General features: G+C 36.6%; 1 protein-coding gene across 3 annotated transcripts in view; it reads right to left on the bottom strand.

Moving 5' to 3' along the window:
• Positions 1–27,589, bottom strand: part of DNAH12 (dynein axonemal heavy chain 12) — a 226,431-nt gene that overhangs the window by 173,705 nt on the left and 25,137 nt on the right. For all 3 annotated transcript variants that reach the window (XM_060308393.1, XM_060308391.1, XM_060308392.1), the window contains exons 4-10: positions 18,901–18,982; positions 18,674–18,700; positions 4,737–4,926; positions 4,019–4,091; positions 3,252–3,410; positions 2,849–3,044; positions 571–759 (exon numbers count right to left, since the gene is read on the bottom strand). In XM_060308393.1, coding sequence (XP_060164376.1) covers positions 571–759; positions 2,849–3,044; positions 3,252–3,410; positions 4,019–4,091; positions 4,737–4,926; positions 18,674–18,700; positions 18,901–18,982 — 916 coding nt within the window. The remainder of the gene's footprint in view (positions 1–570; positions 760–2,848; positions 3,045–3,251; positions 3,411–4,018; positions 4,092–4,736; positions 4,927–18,673; positions 18,701–18,900; positions 18,983–27,589) is intronic.

Genomic DNA, 27,589 nt, shown 5'->3' with positions numbered 1-27,589 from the left:
AGTTCACAACTCAGTAGGGAACATGAGACATACACAAAAATATCAATTCATAACTGCAATAAAAGTTATAAGAAGAAAAAAGTCATTTCAAGCCAGGAAACTTTCTCAAAGAGAAAGCACTTTTAACTTAAAATAACCTGGAGGATGGAAAGAAAACAACGAGTTATAACATTTAATGTACATATACACTTTATAGATCTTCAAGTCAATTTAAAAGTTCAAAAAAGGGCCATATAAAGAAACCCAATGGGCAGAGTCACAGATGTAGAAAACAAACTTATGGTTACCAGGGGGTAAGGAGGAAGGAGGGATAAATTGAGAGACTGGGATTGATATATACACACTACTATATATAAAATAGATAACTAATAAGGACCTACAGGGAATTCTACTCAATACTCTGTAATGACCTATATGGGAAAAGAATCTTAAAAAAAAGACTGGGTATGTGTATATGTATAACCAATTCACTTTGCTGTACACCTGAAACTAATGCAACATCATAAACCAACTATACTCTAATAAAAATTTTTTAAAAAAGAAACCCAATGGATAAGAATAAAGAAATACCTGCAGAGCTTCAGCTATTCGCTCAACCAAACCCAAAACAACATCTTCCAAATCTTGAAAAGTAGGATAAAATTCCATTTTATCATCATCAAACGTCAATTCCATCTTAAATATCGGCAGCCCTCGTTGATCTTCTTGGTCAAAGAGTTTTACAAATCCTTCTACAGTTCTCTTTAAGAGCTCTTTTAGCTGCATGATGCCATAAGTTATTATTACTTTAGAAAGTACAAACTGAACCTTTAACTAAAATCAGTAACCTATTGCCTATAATTAATTCACTCTACCAATCCATTTAGTCCTGAAAATTATCTTCATTCAGCAAAATATGTTCTTAATAAATATAGTTTAAAATAAATAGGACAAAATATACAAACTTTAATTTTTCTATGGAATATCAACAATCTTAAAATGGCAACTCAGAATCTTCTACATCCTTTAGTAATTCTGTCCCTGGTACAGAAAAAGTTCCAGAAGACCCAACAATATGTTAAAGACTGAGGGGAGGAGAGGCCTGAAACCTAAGTTTGGGGGTGTCATGAGGCGACATGTATACAGGGCAAGGGACAGTAGTGTACTAGAGCTAGCTCCTACAATTATAAGAGCCAATTGTTAAACATTCAAGAATTTTGTGAGCCAGATACGAAACTCTTGGATGCTTGAAAATCACTATGGTGGGAATATTTACCCCATGGAAATTGGCAAACACTACAAACCAGGGCTTTTTCTCCTGGGGTCAGATTTCCAGCACATCACTAGGTGAGAGTGAAGCCACTGGAACTTAGAAATGTGCACTATAAGTTACCAAAGTATGAATAATGCTTTCTTATGCAGAACCAACTATTAGAAATTTAAGCAAGGTACACAAACTTATATCTAAATAATCTTCAAAACATTCCTCATCTCTTTACTTCTTATCATATAATCATAGTCCTCTTAAGAGGATAAAGGTAAAAAGGAAATCATGTATATTCATTACAGTATTACATACCAGATATATATATATATAAAAAAATTCCCTTTAAAAATGGCAAAATTCAGGCTTCCCTGGTGGCGCAGTCGTTGAGAATCTGCCTGCCAATGCAGGAGACACGGGTTCGGGCCCTGGTCTGGGAAGATCCCACATGCTGCTGAGCAACTAGGCCTGTGAGCCACAACTACTGAGCCTGCGTGTCTGGAGCCTGTGCTCCACAACAAGAGAGGCCGCGATAGTAAGAGGACCACGCACCGCGATGAAGAGGGGCCCCCGCTTGCCACAACTAGAGAAAGCCCTCGCACAGAGACGAAGACCCAACACAGCCAAAAATAAATATAAAAATAAATTAATTAATTTAAAAAATACAGCAGGCTTGGAAGTCCTTCTACCTGTGTTTAAAAAAAAAAAGGCAAAATTCATGGAATCTTTGAAGGTCTTTACCAAAAGGAAAAGTTTTTATTCAAAACTATTTTTCTAGGATTACATTTCTACAATAGTAAAAATTCAAGGAGCCCATAAAATAATTGTATAAAATTCATATTCTCTTTCTGTTTGTCATTTAAAGATGATCAATAACATTTCGAACCAAGATTTTATTGAGAACAAAACAAGAATCAATTAACTTGTAATTTCGTAAGTTCAAAAATATGTTCACTAGGATAGTACTTTTGTTAATTTACTCCAATAAAGCTATAGATAATTAGTTTATAGCCTTTAAGCATGAATCCAGTAATCAATCATAATATTGACACATATTTCTAGACTTACCTCTCATTTTATTTTTTACTTTTATTATTTTTAGATTTTATTTATTTATTGGCTGTGTTGGGTCTTCATTGCTGCGCACAGGCTTTCTCTAGTTGCAGCAAGTGGGGGCTACTCCTCGTTGTGGCGCGCGGGCTTCTCACTGCGGTGGCTTCTCTTGTTGCAGAGCAGGGCTCTAGGCACACAGGCTCAGTAGTTGTGACTCACTGGCTCTAGAGCACAGGCTCAGTAGTTGTGGCACACGGGCTTAGTTGCTCCGTGGCATGTGGGATCTTCCCAGACCAGGGCTCGAACCCATGTCCCCTTCATTGGCAGGCAGATTCTTAACTGCTGCGCCACCAGGGAAGCCCTTACCTCTTATTTTTAGACTGCTTCCAGAAATGAAGCATTTTTCTGCTAAAGTTATTTAAACAAAATTATAGTAAAAGTCTTTCTTAATTTATTTCAAAATAATTATACAGCACTATATCTAAAGATTTATTTAAAATACTAAAGTAACTTCAATAACATTATCATTTAAAATATACAAAACCTATTTACCTGATTTGACATAAGTGTGGAAACACAGTTATAAAATGCATCCAGTTTCTCAGGTTTAATGCCTTCTAGTGACTCCTTCTTGGTAAAGAGACTTATAACCTTTGGATACCAAGTGTTCATTATCTTCTCTTCTGCCTTTCTAGCTTGTATTGATAAATCATTTTTCAGTGATTCACAATCAATTGGGCCTTTACCTCTATTTATGAAAAAAAATGATTTAAAGCAAACAATAGATATTGGTCATGATACAAAATTATTGAAACAAGATAAATTAAAAAATCTTTTAACCTAAGAAAAGTCCTGAGTATTTATCAATCACTTTTTAAAATTATATAGTCAAAATATAGACTCAAGCAGGAGACATTAAAATTTTAAATGTTAATTAATAAATATGGGATTTTACCTAATTCCAGTTAAGTCTAGCAAAACTGTATTGGCAAATGTTGTATAACCAAGGTCCAATAACATTTTCATAGTTGGATGAACAATGTACAAACTAGCTAATATTTGATTTCTTGTCTGCAGATAGTTAGAATGCCAACGCTTAGAATAATCCAGGCCTCTGGAAAAGCAAAACACCATGTCAAACAGGATTCAAATGATACATTCTAAATTTTAGAAAATAATATTTATGACATGGAATTAGTATCAAAGTGAGAAGACTGGGGATTGAGAAGGGAGAAATGTACTCAGCAATGGGAAACTTAGGAGATAAGCATGTAATAAAAATACATCAAGATCTTGAGAGTTCATTATCTTCAGAGACATCAGAGATCATTTGTGTGTAAGGCAGGCTGATGGGCCAGGCATGAGTTCCCTAACTTCCACTGTACTCTGGCTCAGTTACCCTGGGTAGAGATAAACAAACTCAGTCCTTAGGATTGGGAAGAAGAGACAGAGAAATCTGTCTGGCAAACTCCAAAGCTTACTTAAGGCCGAGTTGAGTTATACATCCATAAATGTTCCCACTAATTGCATAAGCAACAACTAGATAAGTTCAATGTAGAGGATATCTTTGGGGAAAAACAAAAACAGTAGTACTATTTTTTTTTTACATGTTTTCAAAACACTTTTGAGCTTCACAGCTGTAGCCTTGAATGAAAGATCTGTTCATTTTCAATCTGTTATCAAAACCTAGATACAGTACTGTTTTATAAAAATTTTACTTACACAGGGGATTCAGGTAAACGGCCTCCTTCATCTTCAAGCCATTTAACTGGAGGTCTCACAAGAACACTCCTCACTCAAAAAAAAAAAAAGTATATATATACATATATTTTATAGATAGATAGATAGATAGATAGGTTAATGCTTCTTGACAATCCTTGCAAGACTTAACTGAAATCAAAGTTTCTAACTTTTGATAATGGATAGTATAGTTTAATATGAATCAAAATGAGTATAAGAAAAAAATCCCTTATGTGAAACAAAATCATGCTCTTGGTACAATTTCGGCCCTGCTTTGGAGGTGAATTCAGATACAGTAAAGCTTTAATAAGTTCTCAGTTTTTCTCATCCTATCTATTCAAAGGTCACTGGCATGGTCACTTAAAACAATTAATCCAATTAAAAATTGCAAAGGTTAAATCCCTAATAAATCTCCCCAAACACATTAATATTTTCTTACAATCCTGTAAATAGTATAACCATAAAGACAAAGTAAAAAATTAAAAAGCTATTAAGCACATAAAAATTACAAAAAGTACCCTTAAAAACAGTGTCCTTAAATTACAAAGATTTGACTAGGTTATAGGCTCAAAGTTAAAACTTTAAAAATATCTAAGAAATATATATAGCTAAACATATAATGTTCATTATTCATATTTCTACTTTCGATTGGGAGAGGTGGGGGAACAAGCAAGCTTGGTGTGTGTTAAATACCACTTACCCAAATATCTCTTCATGCTTTTTTCAAAATCACTTGACACCTCATTTATGAGACTTTGAATGAGTTCTTCTCTTTCTTTCCCTTCCTTTAAAGACTCAGGTATCAGCATTAACATGTGATCCAGCCATTCCTGCTGAATAGGTACTATGGGACTACTCTCTACACATTGTTTCAAATAAATATAGTTGAACTGAGAATGTAATAAGAAAAAATTAAATGTTCTAAATGGTGTAGCATTTCAATGATACATGTGAAATGTAGCATTCCAGAGTAAAAATATTATGAAAAATAACATGTTTTCAGAATAAAAATATTTTATCCAAAAGTACAACCTACAAAGAAACTATTTTACATTTTTATTTATGATGCGTTCTCTCCAAATTAATGTTCTTAGTATACTCTTCACTTTCTCAAGGCAAAACAAACATCCTTAATCTAACTTACTATTCCTTCATTTAACAAATATTCATTAATTCAACAAATATTCAGGTATTGTTCCAAATGCTGAGGATATAGTAATAAACAAAACAGACAAAGCCCCACTCTCTTGGAGATACTATTCTGGTATACTAGCATCATAATATAATTTCATAAATTCTCCCATAACAATGAGTAGTCTGACAAAAACAGACATGAACAAATGGAAAGACAGTACTTGATCTTGGTAAAGATATTTTAACATCATGAAAATTTAAAGTTGTCCCAAAATCAAGTTAATGCAATACCAATAAAAATATCTACACACATTTTTAAGAAACTAGACAAGTAGAGACTAAAGTTCAAGTGGAAAAATAAATAGCCAAGAAATCCCTGAGAAAGAATATTTGTAAGGAAGAACTATTCCTAGGAGACATTAAAACATACTATAAAGTCTCCCTGATGAGAATAGTGTGGTACAGGTATATGAATAGACACACCACTGGGGAAAAAAAAAAAATAGAAAGTCCAGGTATAGCTTCAGTCCATAGGAAAATGTAGCATATGATAAATGTGGCACCCCAAATCACTGAAGCAAAGATAAAGATTTTAGTAAATATTTCTGGGACAACTGGTTAGCCATTTGGGAAAAGATAAATTTAACACATATCTTCCAACATACACAAGAATAAATTCCAAATAGCAGAAATTTAATTAAACTAAATAATAAAACTATACAAGCCCAGAAAAAACCTGATAAAATTCTTCTATAATTAAGCATAGGGAAAGACTTTATAACTATGATTCAAATTCCAGGTACAAAAAAGGAAAAAAAGATTGACAAATTCTGACTACATAAAATTTAAATGTTTGCATGTTTTAAAAATATCATAATAAAAAAGGTCAAAAGACTACTGACAATCTGGGAGAAAATATTTGCAAAGTATATCTCAAATAAAGGGGAAAGAATGTTTAAAAATTTAGGAGATGGGTGAAACTTGAGGACATTATGCTAAATGAAATAGGCCAATGACAAAAAGATAAACACCTTATGATTCCACTTATATGAGGTATCTACAGTAGTCAAATTAATAAAACAGAAAATAGAATGCCACTTGCCAGGGACTAGGGGGAAAAGGAAATGGAGAGTTGTTTCATGAGTGTAGAGTTTCAGTTTTACAATATGAGAATATTCTGGAGATTAGTTGCACAATGTGAAAATACTTAACACCACTGAACAGTACACTTTATTTATTTTTTTTTAAAAAAAATTATTTATTTATTTATTTTTGGCTGTGTTGGGTCTTTGTTTCTGTGTGAGGGCTTTCTCTAGTTGCGGCAAGCAGGGGCCACCCTTCATCGCGGTGCGCGGGCCTCTCACTATCGCAGCCTCTCTTGTTGCGGAGCACAGGCTCCAGACGCGCATGCTCAGTAGTTGTGGCTCACGGGCCTATTTGCTCAGCAGCATGTGGGATCTTCCCAGACCAGGGCTCGAACCCATGTCCCCTGCATTGGCAGGCAGATTCTCAACCACTGCGCCACCAGGGAAGCCCCTAGTTATTTCTTTTTACTTAATTTATTTATATATTTTTGGCTGCAATGGGTCTTCATTGCTGGGCACAGGCTTTCTCTAGTTGCCGGGGGCTACTCTTCATTGCGGTGTGCGGGCTTCTCATTGCGGTGGCTCCTCTTGTTGCGGAGCACGGGCTCTAGGCATGCAGGCTTCAGTAGCTGTGGCACATGGGCTCAGCAGTTGTGGCAGCACAGTCTTAGTTGCGCCACGGCATGTGGGATCTTCCGGGACCAGGGCTCGAACCTGTGTCCCCTGCATTGCCAGGTGAATTCTTAACCACTGTGCCACCAGGGAAGTCCTGAACAGTACATTTTAAAATAGTGAAGATGGTGGGACTTCCCTGGTGGTGCAGAGTAGGTTTCTCACATGTTATGGGTTAGCAATTTAAAAACAGTTTATGTGTATTCTAGAATTTAACAAAATAAGTAAATATACTGTGGTTCATAAAAGCTAGGTTTCTGACTGGGAGAGAAGGGAGCAACAAATAAGGAAAGAGGGAAGACTAGAATGAACCCAGTGATATTAAATTGGAATAGGAGGCATAAGTGTAAACTCATGGTTTTTAAGATAGATAGACAGATGATAGAAGGAAGGATGGATGGATAGATAGATAAATTATGTTTCCTCAAGGATGAATAAGAAAGTCCACGTTGGTGAAGCATAAAATATGATACAGAGCGTGGTGAGAGGAGAGGCAGGAGAATAGGTAGGAGTCATATTACAGAAAGCCTTGCATACACATTAAGATTTAATTCTGTATGTTATGGGAAGCCACTGATGGCTATTGTAGTCAAGGGGAAAGAGGAAGACCTGATCTAAGGCTAGGACAAAAAGAGGACTGATTGGAGAAATATTCGTAGCATTTGGGGACTAATTGTATGGCAGAGAGAGGGGGAAAAAGAAGTTAAGACTCAGGTGTATTAAGCATGAGTGATTGGGTAAATAGCGATAACTAGAAGAGAGAATAAGGAGGAAGAGACGTCTTATGGAAGAAGCTGATAAGTTCATTTTTTCTGACATGTTGAATTTGAGGTATTTGTGCATCAAAATCTATGGGAGTCATCAAAATATGGAAGGTACTTGAAATCAGAAGAGAATCATCCAGGAAGATTCAAGGAAAGAGAACACTGGGCCACAGTCAGGCAGGGAAGCGAAACCCATGAAGATGACAGAGAAATAATATTTAGAGAACTAGAAAAATAAGTATAAGGGCATTTAAAAGAAAATGAATATTCAGCAGTGTCAAAAATCAGCTGGAATTGTCACTATTTTTTATTTTAGCCATACTAATGGGTATGTAGTGATAACTCATCACAGTTTTAATTTACATTTCCCTAACAGTTAATAATGTTGAGCATCTTTGATGTGCTTATTTGCCATCCATATATCCTCTTTGGTAAAATGTCTAGTCATGTCTTTTACTCATTTTCTAATTGGAGTTTTTGTTTTTATCCTGTTAGTTTTGAGAGTTCTTAAATATTCTAGATACAAGTCCTTTGTTGGATATGTGATTTGTGAATATATTCTTGCAGTATGTAGCATGTTTTTTCATCCTCTTAACAGAATCTTTCACCTAGCTATAGTTTTTAATTTTTATGCAATAAAATTTATTGGTTTTTTTATGGATTGTGCTTTTTATTTTTTGGCCGTGCTGCGCAGCACGCAGGATCTTAGTTCCCCGAACATGGATTGAACTCATGCCCACTGCAATGGAAGTGCAGAGTCTTAACCACTGAACAGCCAGGGAAGTCCCAGACTGCTTTTTTAAATTGGGTACAGTTGATTTACAATATATATTAGTTTTAGATGTACAACATAGTGATTCAAAATTTTTATAGATTATACTCCATTTAAAGTTATAAAATATAGGCTATATTCCCTGTGCTATACCATGTATCATTATAGCTTATTTATTTTATACATAGTAGTTTGTACCTCTTAATCACCTACCCCTATCTTGCCCCTCCTCCCTTTCCTCTCCCCACTGGTAACCACTAGTTTTTTCTCTGTATGTGTGAGTCTGTTTCTCTTTTGTTATATTACTTCATTTGTTTTATTTTTTAGATTCCACATATAAATGATAACATACAGTATTTACCTTTCTCTGTCTGACTCATTTCTCTATGCATAAAACTCTCCAGGTTTATCTTTGTTGTTGCAAATGGAAAATTTTCATTCTTTTTTATGGCTGAGTTATTCCATTACATATATATATATATGTATATAAATTATATATATGTATATAAATTCACATCTTCCTTATCCACGTCTTGGCTTTTGTAAATAATGCTGTTGTGAACATTAGGGTGCATTTATCTTTTTGATTAGTGTTTTTGTTTTCTTTGGATATATACCCAGAAATGGAATGGTGGGGTCATATGTAGTTCTATTTTTAGTTTTTAGAGGGACCTCCACACTGTTTCCCATAGTGGCTGCACCAATTTATGTTCCCACCAACAGTGTACAAGGGCTCCCTTCTCTCTACATCCTCACCAACATTAGTTATTTGTGGTCATTTTTTTTTAACATCGTCATTGGAGTATAATTGCTTTACAATGGTGTGTTAGTTTCTGCTTTATAACAAAGGGAATCAGCTATGCATATACATATTCCCTCCCTCTTGCATCTCCCTCCCACCCCTCTAGGTGGTCACACAGCACTGAGCTGATCTCCCTGTGCAATGCAGCTGCTTCCCACTAGCTATCTATTTTACATTTGGTAGTGTATATATGTCCATGCCACTCTCTCACTTCGTCCCAGCTTACCCTTCCCACTCCCCGTGTCCTCAAGTCCATTCTCTGCATCTGTGTTTTTATTCCTGTCCTGCCCCTAGGCTCTTCAGAACCTTTTTTTTTTTTTTTTGATTCCATGTATATGTGTTAGCATATGGTATTTGTTTTTCTCTTTCTGACTTACTTCACTCTGTATGACAGACTCTAGGTCCATCCACCCAACTACAAATAACTCAATTTCATTTCTTTTTATGGTTGAGTTATATTCCATTGTATATATGTGCCACATCTTCTTTATCCATTCATCTGTCGATGGACACTTAGGTTGCTTCCATGTCCTGGCTATTGTAAATAGAGCTGCAATGAACACTATGGTACAAGACTCTTTTTGAATTATGGTTTTCTCAGGGTATATGCCCAATAGTGGGATTGCTGGGTCATACGGTAGTTCTATTTGTAGTTTTTTAAGGAAACTCCATACTGTTCTCCATAGTGGCTGTATCAATTTACATTGCCGCCAACAGTGCAACAGGGTTCCCTTTTCTCCACACGCTCTCCAGCATTTATTGTTTGTAGATTTTTTGATGATGGCCATTCTGACTGGTGTGAGGTGATATCTCATTGTAGTTTTGATTTGCATTTCTCTAATGATTAGTGATGTTGAGCATCCTTTCATGTGTTTGTTGGCAATCTGTATATCTTCTTTGGAGAAATGTCTATTTAGGTCTTCTGCCCATTTTTGGATTGGGTTGTTTGTGTTTTTGATATTGAGCTGCATGAGCTGCTTGTATATTTTGGAGATTAATCTTTTGTCAGTTTCTTCATTTGCAAATATTTTCTCCCATTCTGAGAGTTCTCTTTTCATTTTGTTTATGGTTTCCTTTGCTATGCAAAAGCTCTTAAGTTTCATTAGGTCCCATTTGTTTATTTTTGTTTTTATTTCCATTTCTCTAGGAGGTGGGTCAAAAAGAATCTTGCTGTGATTTATGTCATAGAGTGCTCTGCCTATGTTTTCCTCTAAGAGTTTGATAATGTCTGGCCTTACATTTAGGTCTTTAATCCATTTGGAGTTTATTTTTGTGTATGGTGTTACAGAGTGTTCTAATTTCATTCTTTTCCATGTAGCTGTCCACTTTTCCCAGCACCAATCATTGAAGAGGCTGTCTTTTCTCCATTGCATATTCTTGCCTCCTTTATCAAAAATAAGGTGACCATATGTGTGTGGGTTTATCTATGGGCTTTCTATCCTGTTCCATTGATCTATATTTCTGTTTTAGTGCCAGTACCATACTGTCTTGATTACTGTAGCTTTGTAGTATCGTCTGAAGGCAGGGAGCCTGATTCCTCCACCTCTGTTTTTCTTTCTTAACATTGTTTTGGCTACCAGCTCCAGTGATAAGGAGGTTGAAATAGCATATAGTGATGTAGCCAAAAGATTTACCAAGTAAAATAGCACTTACGAGAGAGATGTCTTCACATCTTCCCCTGACTAAGAACATGCTTTTCCTAACACACTGCTCCTCTTTCTATAAAGTAGAAACTTTATTTTGTACAAACATGCAGTTATTCCAGATTAGTATAAAGGATAGACAAGGTATAGTAGCTATCGTTAAATATATACTCCTAAGCAGTGTCATTTTAAAATTGTTTTACCCTGCTTACCTCCCCTACCCTGTATCCTCCTCTCCTCTAATTTGGAGACACTCCATAAAAAATTTTCACTTTAGAGGTACTTTGCCATCTCTCTAGAGCCCTCACCACTGTCTCCATTCACTGTTATAGATGGCAGAACTTTTGAGGTGCACTGTTTAACTGTTAAAATAGTAACCACAACCTCATCAGGCCCAAAATGGAGCACAATGCATGGTAGAAGGAATATTTATGTATTTTTGGAATTTTATAATATTTAGTAAGAGTATATGAAAGTATTGCTACTGTATCAAAATATATTGTTTCAATTTAATCTATTCTGGATATGTACTAAAGGATGTTACCACAAGAGAAGAGAGCCTTCTACAGAAAGTCTCTACAGATTTTGCTATTTTACTTTGTATGTGGATTTTTACTTTTGCCTAAACGCATTTATACTTCATATCAATTATAACATCTGACACTATGTAGAAGCTAAAAATTTAGAGGGAGTAACATTATTTTCAAGATCTTCTTCAAGCCTCTTATGCGTATTAAGAGAAACCAATCGGCACCTGATACTCACTGTCTAAATATGTTACTGGTAATATGTATTTTGCCCAGTGCCATTCATTTGGAACATAATTGTTTTCTTCTTTTATTTTAAAAATGCTCCTTTTTAAGGTAAGCATCAGCCTTGTTGTTTGTAGATCTTTTGAGCAACACTATGTAAAATTATATTTAGTTGATTTAGCTATAGCAGTACAATGATAAGTAATATAAAAATTAACCTAAGGGGGAAAAAAAAAGATTGCTTTGGCTATTTGGGCCTCTTTTGTGTTTCCATACAAATTGTGAAATTTTTTGTTCTAGTTCTGTGAAAAATGCCAGTGGTAGTTTGATAGGGATTGCACTGAATCTAGATTGCTTTGGGTAGTATAGTCATTTTCACATGTTGATTCTTCCAATCCAAGAACATGGTATATCTCTCCATCTGTTTGTATCATCTTTAATTTCTTTCATCAGTGTCTTATACTTTTCTGCATACAGGTCTTTTGTCTCCCTAGGTAGGTTTATTCCTAGGTATTTTATTCTTTTTGTTGCAATGGTAAAAGGGAGTGTTTCCTTAATTTCTCTTTCAGATTTTTCATCATTAGTGTATAGGAATGCAAGAGATTTCTGTGCATTAATTTGGTATCCAGCTACTTTACCAAATTCATTCATTAGCTCTAGTAGTTTTCTGGTGGCATCTTTAGGATTCTCTATGTATAGTATCAGGTCATCTGCAAACAGTGACAGCTTTACTTCTTCTTTGCCAGTTTGGATTCCTTTTATTTCTTCTTCATCTCGGATTGCTGTGGCTAAAACTTCCAAAACTATGTTGAAGAATAGTGGTTAGAGTGGACAACCTTGTCTTGTTCCTGATCTCAGAGGAAACAGTTTCAGTTTTTCACCATTAAGAACGATGTTGGCTGTGGGTTTGTCATATATGGCCTTTATTATGTTGAGGAAAGTTCCCTCTATGCCTGCACTCTGGGGGGGTTTTATGATAAATGGTGTTGAATTTTGTCAAAAGCTTTTTCTGCATCTATTGAAATTATCATATGGTTTTTCTCCTTCAGTTTGTTAATATGGTGTATCACATTGATTGATATGCATATACTGAAAAATCTTTGCATTCCTGGGATAAATCCTACTTGATCGTGGTGAATGATCCTTTGAATGTGCTGTTGGATTCTGTTTGCTAGTATTTGGTTGAGGAATTTTGCATCTATGTTCATCAGTGATATTGGCCTGTAGTTTTCCTTCTTTGTGACATCCTTCTCTGGTTTTGGTAACAGGGTGATGGTGGCCTCATAGAATGAGTTTGGGAGTGTTCCTCCCTCTGCTATATTTTGGAAGAGTTTGAGAAGGATAGGTGTTAGCTCTTCTCTAAATGTTTCATAGAATTCGACTGTGAAGCCATTTGGTCCTGGGCTTTTGTTTGTTGGAAGATTTTTAATCACAGTCAGTGCTTCTGATTGGTTTGTTTATGTTTTCTATTTCTTCCTGGTTCAGTCTCAGAAGGTTGTGCTTTTCTAAGAATTTGTCCATTTCTTCCAGGTTGTCCATTTTATTGGCATATATTTGCTTGTAGTAACCACTCATGATCCTTTGTATTTCTGCAGTGTCAGTTGTTACTTCTCCTTTTTCATTTCTAATTCTATGGATCTGAGTCCTCTCTCTTTTTTTCTTGATGAGTCTGGCTAATGGTTTATCAATTTTGTTTATCTTCTCAAAGAACCAGCTGTTAGTTGCATTGATCTTTGCTGTTATTTCCTTCATTTCTTTTTCATTTATTTCTGATCGGATCTTTATGATTTCTTTCCTTCTGCTAACTTTGGGTTATTTTTCTTCTTCTTTCTCTAATTGCTTTAGGTGCAAGGGTGGGTTGTTTATTAGAGATGTTTCTTGTTTCTTGAGGTAGGATTGTATTGCTATAAACTTCCCTTGTAGAACTGCTTTTGCTGCATCCCATAGGTTTTGGTCATTGTGTTTTCATTGTCATATGTTTCTAGCTACTTTTTGATTTCCTCTTTGATTTCTTCAGTGATCTCTTGCTTATTTAGTTGTGTACTGTTTAGCCTCCATGTGTTTGTATTTTTTACAGATTTTTTCCTGTAATTAATATCTAGTCTCATAGTGTTGTGGTTGGAAGATACTTGATACGATTTCAATTTTCTTAAATTTACCAAGGCTTGATTTGTGACCCAAGATATGCTCTATCCTGGAGATTGTGCCATGAGCACTTGAGAAGAAAGTGTATTCTGTTGTTTTTGGATGAAATGTCCAATAAATGTCAATTAAGTCCATCTTGTTTAATGTATCATTTAAAGCTTGTGTTTCCTTACTTATTTTCATTTTGGTTGATCTTTTCATTGGTGAAAGTGGGCTGTTAAAGTCCCCTACTATGATTGTGTTACTGTCAATTTCCCCCTTTATGGCTGTAAGCATTTGCCTTATGTATTGAAGTGCTCCTATGTTGGGTGCATAAATATTTACAATTGCTACATCTTCTTCTTGGATTGACCCCTTGATCATTACGTAGTGTCCTTCTTTGTGTCTTGAAATAGTCTTTATTTTAAGTCTCTTTAGTCTGATATGAGAATTGCTACCCCAGCTTTCTTTTGATTTCCATTTGCATGGAATTTCTTTTTCCATCCCCTCACTTTCAGTCTGTATGTGTTCCTAGGTCTGAAGTGCGTCTCTTGTAGACAGCATATATATGGGTCTTGTTTTTGTATCCATTCAGCCAGTCTATGTCTTTTGGTTGGAGCATTTAATCCATTTACATTTAAGGTAGTTACTGATATGTATGTTCCTATTACCATTTTCTTAATTGTTTTGGGTTTGTTATTGTAGGTCTTTTCCTTCTCTTTTGTTTCCTGCCTAGATACATTCCTTTAGCATTTGTTGTAAAGCTGGTTTGGTGGTGCTGAATTCTTTTAGCCTTTGCTTGTCTCTAAAGGTTTTACTTTCTCTGTCGAATCCGAATGAGATCCTTGCTGGGTAGAGTAATCTTGGTTGTAAGTTTTTCCCTTTCATCACTTTAAATATGTCCTGCCACTCCCTTCTGGCTTGCAGAGTTTCTGCTGAAAGATCGGCTGTTAACCTTATGGGGATTCCCTTGTATGTTACTTGTTGTTTTTCCCTTGCTGCTTTTAATATTTTTTCTTTGTATTTAATTTTTGATAGTTTGATTAATATCTGTCTTGGTGTGTTTCTCCTTGGATTTATCCTGTATGGGACTCTCTGCGCTTCCTGGACTTGATTGACTGTTTCCTTTCCCATATTAGGGAAGTTTTCAACTATAATCTCTTCAAATATTTTCTCAGTCCCTTTCTTTGTCTCTTCTTCTTCTGGGACCCCTATAATTTGAATGTTGGTGGGTTTAATGTTGTCCCAGAGGTCTCTGAGTCTCTCCTCAATTCTCTTCATTCTTTTTCTTTATTCTGCTCTACAGTAGTTATTTCCACTATTTTATCTTCCAGGTCACTTATCCGTTCTTCTGCCTCAATTATTCTGCTATTGATCCCTTCTAGAGAATTTTTAATTTCATATATTGTGTTGTTCATCATTGTTGGTTTGCTCTTTAGTTATTCTAGGTCCTTGTTAAATGTTTCTTGTATTTTCTCCATTCTATTTCCAAGATTTTGGATCATTTTTACTATCATTACTCTGAATTCTTTTTCAGGTAGACTGCCTATTTCCTCTTCATTTCTTTGGTCTGGTGGGTTTTTACCTTGCTCCTTCATCTGCTGTGTGTTTCTCTCTTTTCTCATTTTGCTTAACTTATTGTGTTTGGGGTCTCCTTTTCACAGGCTGCAGGTTCGTAGTTCCTGTTGTTTTTTGTGTCTGCCCCCAGTGGGTAAGCTTGGTTCAGTGGGTTGTGTAGGCTTCCTGGTAGAGGGGACTGGTATCTGTGTTCTGGTGGATGAGTCTGGATCTTGTCTTTGTGGTGGGCAGGGCCGAGTCCAGTGGTGTGTTTTGGGGTGTCTGTGGCATTATTATGATTTTAGGCAGCCACTCTGCTAATGGGTGGTGTTGTGTTTCTGTCTTGCTAGTTGTTTGGCATAGTGTTTCCAGCACTGTAGCTTGCTGGTCATTGAGTGGAGCTGGGTCTTAGCATTTAGATGGAGATCACTGGGAGAGCTTTCACCATTTGATATTACATGGAGCTGGGAGATCTCTGGTGGACCAATGTCCTGAGCTCAGCTCTCCCACCTCAGAGGCACAGGCCTGACAACCAGCTGGAGCACCAAGACCCTGTCAGCCACATGGCAACAACAACTCTGTCAATATGTCTTCATCAACCATATGAGCAATGCCAATGTGGGACCCAGTACCATTCACTTGGTGGAAGAATTCTGGGTTCAGGCAGGGGACAGGCACAGTGCAGGTGATATCTGGATATTGCTTGACACTTTACAGACTGTTCTCAATGGATTTCCCTTCTTTGTTGAGCTTCAAAGCTTCCAAGATATTGGGAGCTGGGAAGTGAAAGGCAGAGGGAGGGAGCACAGGACAGGAGCAGCCCCTGGGCGTTTGCCCATGGGAGTGGCTGCCTCTGTGGTCTTTTTGATGGTAGTCATTTTGACAGGTGTGAGGTGATATCTCATTGTGGTTTTTGATTTCATTTCTCTGATGAATGAATGATAAATGAATGTTGAGCATCTTTTCATGTGCTTGTTAGCCATCTGTATGTCTTCTTTAGAAAAATGTCTATTCAGGTCTTCTGCCCATTTTTTAATTGGGTTATTTGTTTTTTTGACATTAAGTTAGTTGTATGAGCTGTTTATATACCTTGGATACTAACCCTTTACCAGTCATATGATTTGCAAATATTTTCTCCCATTCAGTAGGTTGCCTTTTCATTTTGTTGATGGTTCTGCTGTGCAAAAGCTTTCAAGTTTAATTAGGTCCCATTCATTTATTTTTGCTTTTGTTTTCTTTGCCTTGGGAGACCAATCCAAAAAAAATATTGCTACAATTTATGTCAAAAAGTATTCTGCCTATGTTACCTTCTACGAGTTTTATGGTTTCCAATCTTACATTTAGGTCCTTAATATGGATTGTGCTTTTGATGTCATGTCTAAGAATTCTTGGCCAAGTCCTAGATTTTCTTCTAAAAGCTTTAAAATAATTTTGTTTTACATTTAAATCTATGATCAATTTTTAGTTAATTTTTGTACAATAGGCAAAGTTTAGGCTGAGGTTTGGGGTTTTTGTTGTTTATTTCTTTTGTTATTTTATGGTTGTCCTATTGCTCTACCCCATTTGTTGAAAAGATTATCCTTTTTCCATTGAACTGACTTTTGCACCTTTGTCAAAAATCAGTTGGCTGTAGCTGAGTGTGTCTATTTCTGAGTCATCTATTCTGTTCTACTGATACATGTGTTCAATTATTTAAAAGTAAAAAGTTTTTAAAAGTCAGCTGAAGGTCTAGTGAGAGAAATATTGAAAAAATATCCTTTGGGTTTGGCAACTACTGGTCATTGGTGACATTTATGATGAAGTGGTGGAGTTCCTAGAAGCCAGATTGCCAAGGCAGTGGGTTTAAGAGTGAATTACTGTTTCATACCCAGCTACCTATTTTAGATTGTAAGACACTAAAGGCAAAAACTATGGAGGAAGGATGAGGATGCTAAACACATACACACAAAAATATCTTGCAGTTCACCCAGCCTCACATTAAATATTTATAAATGTTTGGGGGTTGTTTTATATCAGTTCTTACATCTAGTAAAGAGGCAAATCCACAGCCCAAGTCTCCGGAGAAGTTGGGAGGCAGAGGGAGGAGGAGGAGGAGTATTTTAAAAAGACAAAAAACTTGGATTAGCTAAAATGAGATTCTTCCAAAGAGCCTCAGTCAGTAGGAAGGTATCCTTAGCCCTCTATCCCAAGAGGGAACTTCAAGGGTTCTGGAAAGCCTGTACCCCCATCTGGTAATATGCTGCATAAATTCTTCTTTTGTGTAACCAGCTCCATAACTTTCCATATCCTTTGCTGTTAAGGAGATTTTACATGTTTTCATCTTTCCAACAATCACATCACAGTCCCATGTTGTCACCCATGCAGTCAGTGTCTTTTTTTTTTAATCTCTATCATCTAGCATGTGGGTGGCACACAATGGATTCAAAATCAGCAGTCATCATTATATCAACATCAAGACAATGAAAAGGGAGATGTATTTGCCTTTATAACTACCACTTTGGATATTTTTTTTCAGTTCTTTGGAATAACAACAAAAATATTTACAATTAATCCTCAAATAATGAATAGCAACAAAAATGTAACTCTTAAAACCTGTATAGGGGCTTCCTTGGTGGTGCAGTGGTTGAGCGTCTGCCTGCCAATGCAGGGGACATGGGTTCGTGCCCTGGTCTGGGAAGATCCCACATGCCATGGAGCGGCTAGGCCCGTGAGCCATGGCCGCTGAGCCTGAGCATCCGGAGCCTGTGCTCCACAACGGGAGAGGCCACAACAGTGAGAGGCCCACGTACCACAAAAACAAACAAACAAAAAAAAAAACCTGTATTGTCAGGCCTTCCCTGGTGGCACAGTGGTTAAGAATCCGCCTGCCAATGCAGGGGACACGGGTTCGAACTCTGGTCCAGGAAGATCCTACATGCTGTGGAGCAACTAAGCCCATGCGCCACAACTACTGAGCCTGCGCTCTAGAGCCCATGAGCCACAACTACGGAGCCCGCGTGCCACAACTACTGAAGCCTGTTTGCCTAGAGTCCGTACTCTGCAACAAGAGAAGCCACCACAGTAAGAAGCCATGCACTGCAACGAAGAGTAGCCCCTGCTCTCTGCAACTAGATAAAACCCGTGTGCAGCAATGAAGACCCAATGCAGCCAAAAATAAATAAATAAAACCTGCATTGTCATCATGGCACGCTTGTACCTTTGGCAGAGAAAATAATGTTTCTAAATTTCTTTCTTCTCTAGGATGGAATTTAGCAGGTGGTCTTAGAAGGAGCTACTCTGTAACAATTTGTTTGAACATTTTCAAAGCAAGAAATATAAAAAATTGAACTCACTCCTTTCTTTTTAATTTCACTGGTCATCTGTCAAAAGCAAACAAACAAGACATAATTAAATCAAGAAGAAAGTTTTTAAAGTAATTTTAAATTTTTTAAATCAAAAATATAAATAGTTTTAAATATATGTATTATTCTTTAAAAATACTAGTTATATTGAGACTGATTTAAAATAAGAGTTAAAATAGTATAAAGATACACTTTTTAAAGAGAAAATATAAACCTACAGTTGGAGGGTAATCTGGCTCTGGTGATGAAGGTGTTCTTTTATCCAATGTTCTGGCTAAATTTCGTTTGGCTCCTTCAATTCTGAAATTTATAGTTAGAACAATGTATGATTTTCTTGAATATAACATTAAGATATATTATTAAAACATAACAATTTGAACATTTTTTCAACTATACTTGAAGAAGAGATATTCAAGAGTTCTTTACCTTACTGAATTTTCTGTAAGAAATAAATCTCAATTGCCATTATCAATGAGTCCTAATATTCAAATTATTCATGTGTAATATAAAAGGAGACTAAAAATAATAATCAATAATGTTCAATTATAACATGACAATTTTTAAGTTAATCCTGATGCATGTGGGCCCTTATGTATGTGTTATCTCTGTTCAAATGCCACACTGTCAGAGAAGACTACCCTTACCCCTTACATTAAGTAGCACTTCCTTCACTATCCATCCCTTTTATCCTCACTTACCTTGCTTCATAGTACTTACCACCATTTGACATACTATATGTTGTAGACCGTTTTATTCATTGCCTTATCCCAATGCTCAGAATAGTACCTGCTACATAGTAGGTGCTCAATAAAAAGTTGTGAATGTAGGAATTTATCATCCATAAAATATAATTTCTTCTTTAAATAAAATTATATCATCATATAATCTGTTCATCTGTCACCAAATACTTACTGAATGTTTATATTCTGCAAGATACCCTACTAGGTTTTTTTTTTTTGGAAAGTACCTTTTCTTTTTTTTAATTTAATTATTTTTATTTATTTGTGGCTGCATTGGGTCTTCGTTGCTGCTCATGGGCGCTACTCTTCATTGCAGTGCATGGGCTTCTCATTGTAGGGGCTTCTTTTGTTGCAAAGCATGGGCTCTAGGCACGCAGGCTTCAGTAGTTGCGACACGCAGGCTCAGTAGTTGTGGCCCATGGGCTCTAGAGCGCAGGCTCAGTAGTTCTGGCACACGGGCTTAGTTGCTCCGTGGCATGTGGGATCTTCCCGGACCAGGGATCGAACCCATGTCCCCTGCATTGGCAGGCGGATTCTTAACCACTGCGCCACCAGGGAAGTCCCTACTAGGTTTTATTAAAACATAGCAGCAACAAGTTTCAAGGAATTTATAAACTGAAAGTGTAGGAAGATAAGATCAGAGTGCCATATAAAAAGTATGGGAGGGCTTCTCTGGTGGCACAGTGGTTGAGAGTCCGCCTGCCGATGCAGGGGACACGGGTTCGTGCCCCGGTCTGGGAAGATCCCACATACCGTGGAGCAGCTGGGCCCGTGAGCCATGGCCGCTGAGCCTGTACATCCAGAACCTGTGCTCTGCAATGGGAGAGGCCACGACAGTGAGAGGCCCACGTACCGCAAAAAAGAAAAAAAAAAAAGTATGGGACCCTGATGGTTCAGAGGAGGGACAAGTTCACTTCCACCTGAAGGTATATTTGAAGGTTATGTGAACAAGTTAGCATTTGCAATAAGCTTGAAATGAAGAAGAGGATCTCAGTTGGAGATGTGGCTTTCCTGGGCAGATGGATCTGAAAAGATAAAGGCCCTAAGAAACAGGAAGACAAGGGAACAATCAAAGGCAAAAATTGAAAATAAGGAGTTGTCCAATCTGCTCAGAAGTTATGGAACCAGATGGAGATAAGTTTGGAGAAGTGGACTGGAATATCTAGCTAAGGGTCTCAAATAGCAAGCTTTTTTATTAGTAGACAATGGGGAGTCACTAAGAGTTTTTAAGCATGAGAACATTTTTAGAAAGACAAATCTACCAGTTTGTAAAGTCTAAATACGCTAGAAGAGATGGCCAAAGCAGAAAGTATACAAGGGAAAGAAAAGAGACTTAAGAAAGAAGATTGAAGGATGTCAAGCGTGACAGGAATGAGGAAGAACAACTGAAGGAGGCAAAGGAGACATGGTCAGAGGCAAAAGGAGAACTAAAAGGAATTTGAAGGGAAGGATGGCCACCAGAACAATAAAGGCATAAACTAGTAAATGCCATAAAGAAAAAGATCATGTCTGTTTTGCTCACCGATCTATCCATAGCACTTAGATAGTGTCCATCAAGGTCAATAAATATCTGTAGAATGAATGATCAGAATAGTGGATGTGGAAAAGATTCTGCATATCTAGTTCAGTACTTTCTTTAATGCATGAATACTCTCAAAAATTTCAAGTTGTACCCCAGGATGGGTGAGGGGAGATGACATTCATCATTTTCTGAGGTAGCTCAATTTATTGTCAGCTAGCTCATATTCTTCGAAATAAATTTCTTGAGTTGTATCCTTTTAAATTATATTCTCTGGAGCTATATAAAAAAGTCACATTCCTCTTCTTTGTTACCCTTCCAAAACTTAGTAATACCTATCCAGTTCCTTTGACCATTCCTGTCAATAAAAGTTACCATTTATGGTGAGTTTCTGACGTTCTAGGCATTGGCATAAGATCTTTATATGCATGGATCTCATTTAACTCTCACAGAAATCCTAAGAGGTAACCATTATTATAATATTATCCCCATCTTACAGATGGGAAGATGAGGATAAGCAAAGTTACTTGACTTGCCAAATTCACATTAATAAGCTGTAGAGATGGGATATGAACTCAGGCCTGTCTAAACTCCTCCCCATTAAGCAAATCAGTTCCCTTCAAATTAGGTAGTTTCAAAATTCCTCACTCTCATTGGTAGCTATAATGGTTTAGCAACATCCATCTTATAGTGTGACCCCAGAATTCCAGATGTTGCTTGACCAATGGAGGGTGAAAATTTTCTCTCCCACATTCTAGACATTCTTCATTTATTAAAAGAGACTAAGACTGAATTAGCTTTTATGAGTAGCCTCATTTCCCTGTTGTGCCTTACGGAGCTTGACTAAATCAAAATTAAAACATGATGACACAAAACCTATGGGATGCAGCAAAAGCTGTTTTAAGAGGGAAGTTTATAGCAATACAATCTCACCGCAGGAAACAAGAAAAATCTCAAATAAACAATCTAACCCTACACTTAAAACGACTAGAGAAAGAAGAACAAAGAAAACCCAAAGTCAGTAGAAGGAAAGAAACCATAAATATCACAGCAGAAATAAATGAAATAGAAATGAAGAAAACAATAGCAAAGATCAATAAAACTAAAAGCTAGTTCTTTGAGAAGATAAATAAAATTGATAAACCCTTAGACAGACTCATCAAGAAAAAAAGGTAAAGGATGCAAATCAATAAAATTGGAAATGAAAAAGGAGAAATCACAACTGACACTGCAGAAATACAAAGGATTATAAGACACTACTACAAAAAACTATATGCCAATAAAATGGACAACCATGAAGAAATAGACAAACTCTTGGAAAGGTACAATTTTCCAAGACTGACCAGGAAAAATTAGAAAATATAAACAGACATATCACAAGTAATGAAATTGAAACCATAATTTAAAATATTCCAACAAACAAAAGTCCAGGACCAGATGGCTTCACAGGCGAATTCTATCGAACATTTAGAGAAGAGCTAATACAGATCCTTCTCAATCTCTTCTAAAAAATTGCAGCAGGAGAAACACTCCCAAATTCATTCTACAAAGCCACCATCACCCAGAAAAAGATATCAAAAAAAAAGATTAAAGACCAATATCACTGATAAACATAGATGTAAAAATCCTGAACAAATTACTAGCAAACAGAATCCAACAACACATTAAATGGATCATACACCATGATCAAGTGGGATTTATTCCAGGGATGCAAGGATTTTTCAATATACGCAAATAAGTCAATGTGATACACCACATTAACAAATTAAGGAATAAAAAACATATGATCATCTCAATAGATGCAGAAAAAGCTTTCAACAAAATTCAACACCCATTTGTGATAAAAATTCTCCAGAAAATGGGCATGGGGGAACCTACCTCAACATAATAAAGGCCATATATGACAAACCCACAGAGAGCATAATTCTCAATGGTGAAAAACTGAAAGCATTTCCTCTAAGATCAGGAACAAGACAAGGATGTCCACTATCGCCACTCTATTCAACATAGCTTTGGAAGTCCTAGCCACAGCAATCAGAGAAGAAAAGGAAACAAAGGGAATCCAAATTGAAAAACAAGAAGTAAAACTGTCACTGTTTGCTGATGACGTGATACTATACATAGATAATCCTAAAGATGCCACCAGAAAACTACTACAACTAATCAATGAATTTGGTAAGGTTGCAGGATACAAAATTAAGTCACAGAAATCTCTGGCATTCCTATAAACCAACAATGAAAAATCAGGAAGAGAAAATAAGGAAACACTCCCATTTACCACTGCAACAAAAGAATAAAATACCTAAGAGTAAACCTGCCTAAGGTGGCAAAAGACTTGTACTCAGAAAACTATAATACACGGATGAAAGAAAACAAAGATGACATAAACAGACGGAGAATATATCATGTTCTTGGATTGGAAGAATCAATATTGTGAAAATGACTATACTACCCAAAGCAATCTACAGATTCAATGCAATCCCTATCAAACTACCAATGGCATTCTTCACAGAAGTAGAACAAAAAAATTTACATTTTGTATGGAAACACAAAATACCCCGAATAGCCAAAGCAATCTTGAGAAAGAAAAACAGAGTTGGAGGAATCAGGTGCCCTGACTTCAAACTATACCAAAAAGCTACAATAATTAAGACAGTATGGTACTGGCACAAAACAGAAATATAGGTCAATGGTACAAGATAGAATGCCCAGAGATAAACCCATGCACATATGGGCACCTAATTTATGACACAGGAGGCAAGAACATACAATGGAGAAAACACAGCCTCCTCAATAGGTGGTGCTCGGAAAACTGGACAGCTACATGTAAAAGAATGAAATTAGAACACTCCCTAACACCATACACAGCAATAAACTCCAAATGGATTAAAGACTTAATAAGACCAGACGCTATAAAACTCTTAGAGGAAAATATAGGAAAAACACTCTTTGACACAAACCACAGCAAGATCTTTTTTGCCCCACCTTCTAGAGTAACAGAAATAAAAACAAAAATAAACAAATGGGACTTAAAAGCTTTTGCAGAGCAAAGGAAACCATCAACAAGACCAAAAGACAACCCTCAGACTGGGAGAAAATATTTGCAAATGAAACAACAGACAAAGGATTAAACTCCAAAATATACAAACAGCTCATGGAGCTCAATACCAAAAAAACAAACAAGCCAATTGAAAAATGGATGGAAGACCTAAATAGACATTTCACCAAGGAAGACATACAGATGGCCAAGAAGCACATGAAAAGATGTTCAACATCACTAATTATCACAGAAACGCAAATCAAAACTACAATGAGGTTTTTTTTTGTTTTTTACATCTGTACCTTTTTCTTTTTTTAACATCTTTATTGGACTATAATTGCTTTACAATGGCATGTTAGTTTCTGCTTTAAAACAAAGTGAATCTGTTATACATATACATATGTCCCCATATCTCTTCCCTCTTGCGTCTCCCTCCCTCCCACTCTCCCTTTCCCACCCCTCTAGGTGGTCACAAAGCACCGAGCTGATCTTGCTGGGCTACACGGCTACTTCTCACTAGCTATCTATTTTACATTTGGTAGTGTATATATGTCCATGCTACTCTCTCACTTTGTCCCATCTTACCCTTCCCCCTCCCCTTATCCTCAAGTCCATTCTCTAGTAGGTCTGCATCTTTATTCCCGTCTTGCCCCTAGGTTCTTCATGACCTTTTTTTTCTTGTTTAGATTCCACATATATGTGTTAGCATATGGTATTTGTTTTTCTCTTTCTGACTTACTTCACTCTGTATGACAGACTCTAGGTCCATCCACCTCACTACAAATAACTCAATTTCATTTCTTTTCATGGCTGAGTAATATTTCATTGTATATATGTGCCACATCTTCTTTATCCATTCATCTGTTGATGGACACTTAGGTTGCTTCCAAGTGGATGGGTATTGTAAACAGAGCTGCAATGAACATTGTGGTACATGACTTATTTTGAATTACGGTTATCTCAGGGTATATGCCCAGTAGTGGGATTGCTGGGTCATATTGCTGGCGGTTCTACTGTTAGATTTTTAAAGAACCTCCATACTGTTCTCCATAGCGGCTGTATCAATTTACATTCCCACCAACAGTGCAAGAGGGTTCCCTTTTTTCCACACAATCCACAGCATTTATAGTTTGTAGATCTTTTGATGATGGCCATTCTGAACGAAGTGAGATGATATCTCATTGTACTTTTGATTTGCATTTCTCTAATGATTAATGATGTTGAGCATCCTTTCATGTGTTTGTTGGCAATCTGTATATCTTCATTGGAGAAATGTCTATTTAGGTCTTCTGCCCATTTTTGGATTGGATTGTTTGTTTTTTTGATATTCAGCTGCATGAGCTGCTTGTATATTTTGGAGATTAATCATTTGTCAGTTGCTTCATTTGCAAATATTTTCTCCCATTCTGAGGGTTGTCTTTTGGACTTGTTTATGGTTTCCTTTGCTGTGAAAAAGCTTTGAAGTTTCATTAGGTCCCATTTGTTTATTTTTGTTTTTATTTCCATTTCTCTAGGAGGTGGGTCAAAAAGGATCTTGCTGTGATTTATGTCATAGAGTGTTCTGCCTATGTTTTCCTCTAAGAGTTTGATAGTTTCTGGCCTTACATTTAGATCTTTAATCCATTTGGAGTTTATTTCTGTGTATGGTGTTATGGAGTGTTCTAATTTCATTCTTTTGTATGTAGCTGTCCAGTTTTCCCAGCACCACTTATTGAAGAGGCTGTCTTTTATCCCCTGTGTATTCTTGCCTCCTTTATCAAATATAAGGTGACCATATGTGCGTGGGTTTATCTCTGGGCTTTCTATCCTGTTCCATTGATCTATATTTCTGTTTTTGTGCCAGTACCATACTGTCTTGATTACTGTAGCTTTGTAGTATATAGTCTGAAGTCAGGGAGCCTGATTCCTCTAGCTCCATTTTTCTGTCTCAAGATTGCTTTGGCTATTCAGGGTCTTTTGTGTTTCCATACAAATTGTGAATTTTTTTGTTCTAGTTCTGTGAAAAATGCCAGTGGTAGTTTGATAGGGATTGTATTGAATCTGCAGATTGCTTTGGGTAGTAGGGTCATTTTCACAATGTTGATTCTTCCAATCCAAGAACATGGTATATCTCTCCATCTATTTGTATCATTTTTAATTTCTTTCATCAGTATCTTATAGTTTTCTTCACACAGGTCATTTGTCTCCTTAGGTAGGTTTATTCCTAGATATTTTATTCTTTTTGTTGCAATGGTAAATGGGAGTGTTTTCTTAATTTCACTTTCAGATTTTTCATCATTAGTGTATAGGAATGCAAGAGTTTTCTGTGCATTAATTTTGTATCCTGCAACTTTACCAAATTCATTGATTAGCTCTAGTAGTTTTCTGGTGGTATCTTTAGGATTCTCTATGTATAGCATCATGTCATCTGCGAACAGTGACAGTTTTACTTCTTTTTATTCAATTTGTATTTTATTTTTTTCTTCTCTGATTGCCGTGGCTAGGACTGCCAAAGCTATATTGAATAACAGCAGTGAGCGTGGACATCCCTGTCTTCTTCCTGATCTTAGAGGAAATGCTTTCAGTTTTTCACCATTGAGGATGATGTTGGCTGTGGGTTTGTCATATATGGCCTTTATTATGTTGAGGAAAGTTCCCTCTATGCCTACTTTTTGGAGGGTTTTTTTCATAAATGGGTGTTGAATTTTGTCAAAAGCTTTCTCTGCATATATTGAGATGATCATATGGTTTTTCTCCTTCAATTTGTTAATATGGTGTATTACATTGATTGATTTGTGTATACTGAAAAATCTTTGCATTCTTGGGATAAACCCCAGTTTATCGTGGTGTATGATCCTTTTAATGCGCTGTTGGATTCTGTTTGCTAGTATTTTGTTCAGGATTTTTGCATCTATGTTGATCAGTGATATTGGCCTGTAGTTTTCTTTCTTTGTGACATCTTTGTCTGCTTTTGGTATCAGGGTGATGGTGGCCTCGCAGAATGAGTTTGGGAGTGTTCCTACCTCTGCTATATTTTGGAAGAGTTTGAGAAGGATATGTGTTAGCTCTTCTCTAAATGTATGACAGAATTTGCCTGTGAAGCCATCTGGTCCTGGGCTTTTGTTTGTTGGAAGATTTCTTTTTTTTTCTTTGCGGTACGTGGGCCTCTCACTGTTGTGGCCTCTCCCTTTGCAGAGCACAGGCTCCAGACATGCAGGCTTAGCGGCCATGGCTCACGGGCCCAGCCGCTCCACGGCATGCAGGATCTTATGGACCGGGGCACAAACCCGTGTCCCCTGCATCGGCAGGTGGACTCTCAACCACTGCGCCACCAGTGAAGCCCTGTTGGAAGATTTTTAATCACAGTTTCAATTTCAGTGCTTGTGATTGGTCTGTTCATATTTTCTGTTTCTTCCTGGTTCAGTCATGGAAGGTTGTGAATTTCTAAGAATTTGTCCATTTCTTCCAGGTTGTCCATTTTATTGGCATATAGTTTCTTGTAGTAATCTCTCATGATCCTTTGTATTTCTGCAGTGTCAGTTGTTACTTCTCCTTTTTCATTTCTAATTCTATTCTATTGATTTGAGTCTTCTCCCTTTTTTTTTGATTGAGCCTAATGGTTTATCAAT

This window comes from Globicephala melas, chromosome 11, assembly GCF_963455315.2.
Source record: "Globicephala melas chromosome 11, mGloMel1.2, whole genome shotgun sequence".
NCBI lineage: Eukaryota > Metazoa > Chordata > Mammalia > Artiodactyla > Delphinidae > Globicephala > Globicephala melas.
The sequence above is the reverse complement of the archived record's forward strand: the minus strand, read 5'-3'. Positions and strand labels throughout refer to the sequence as shown.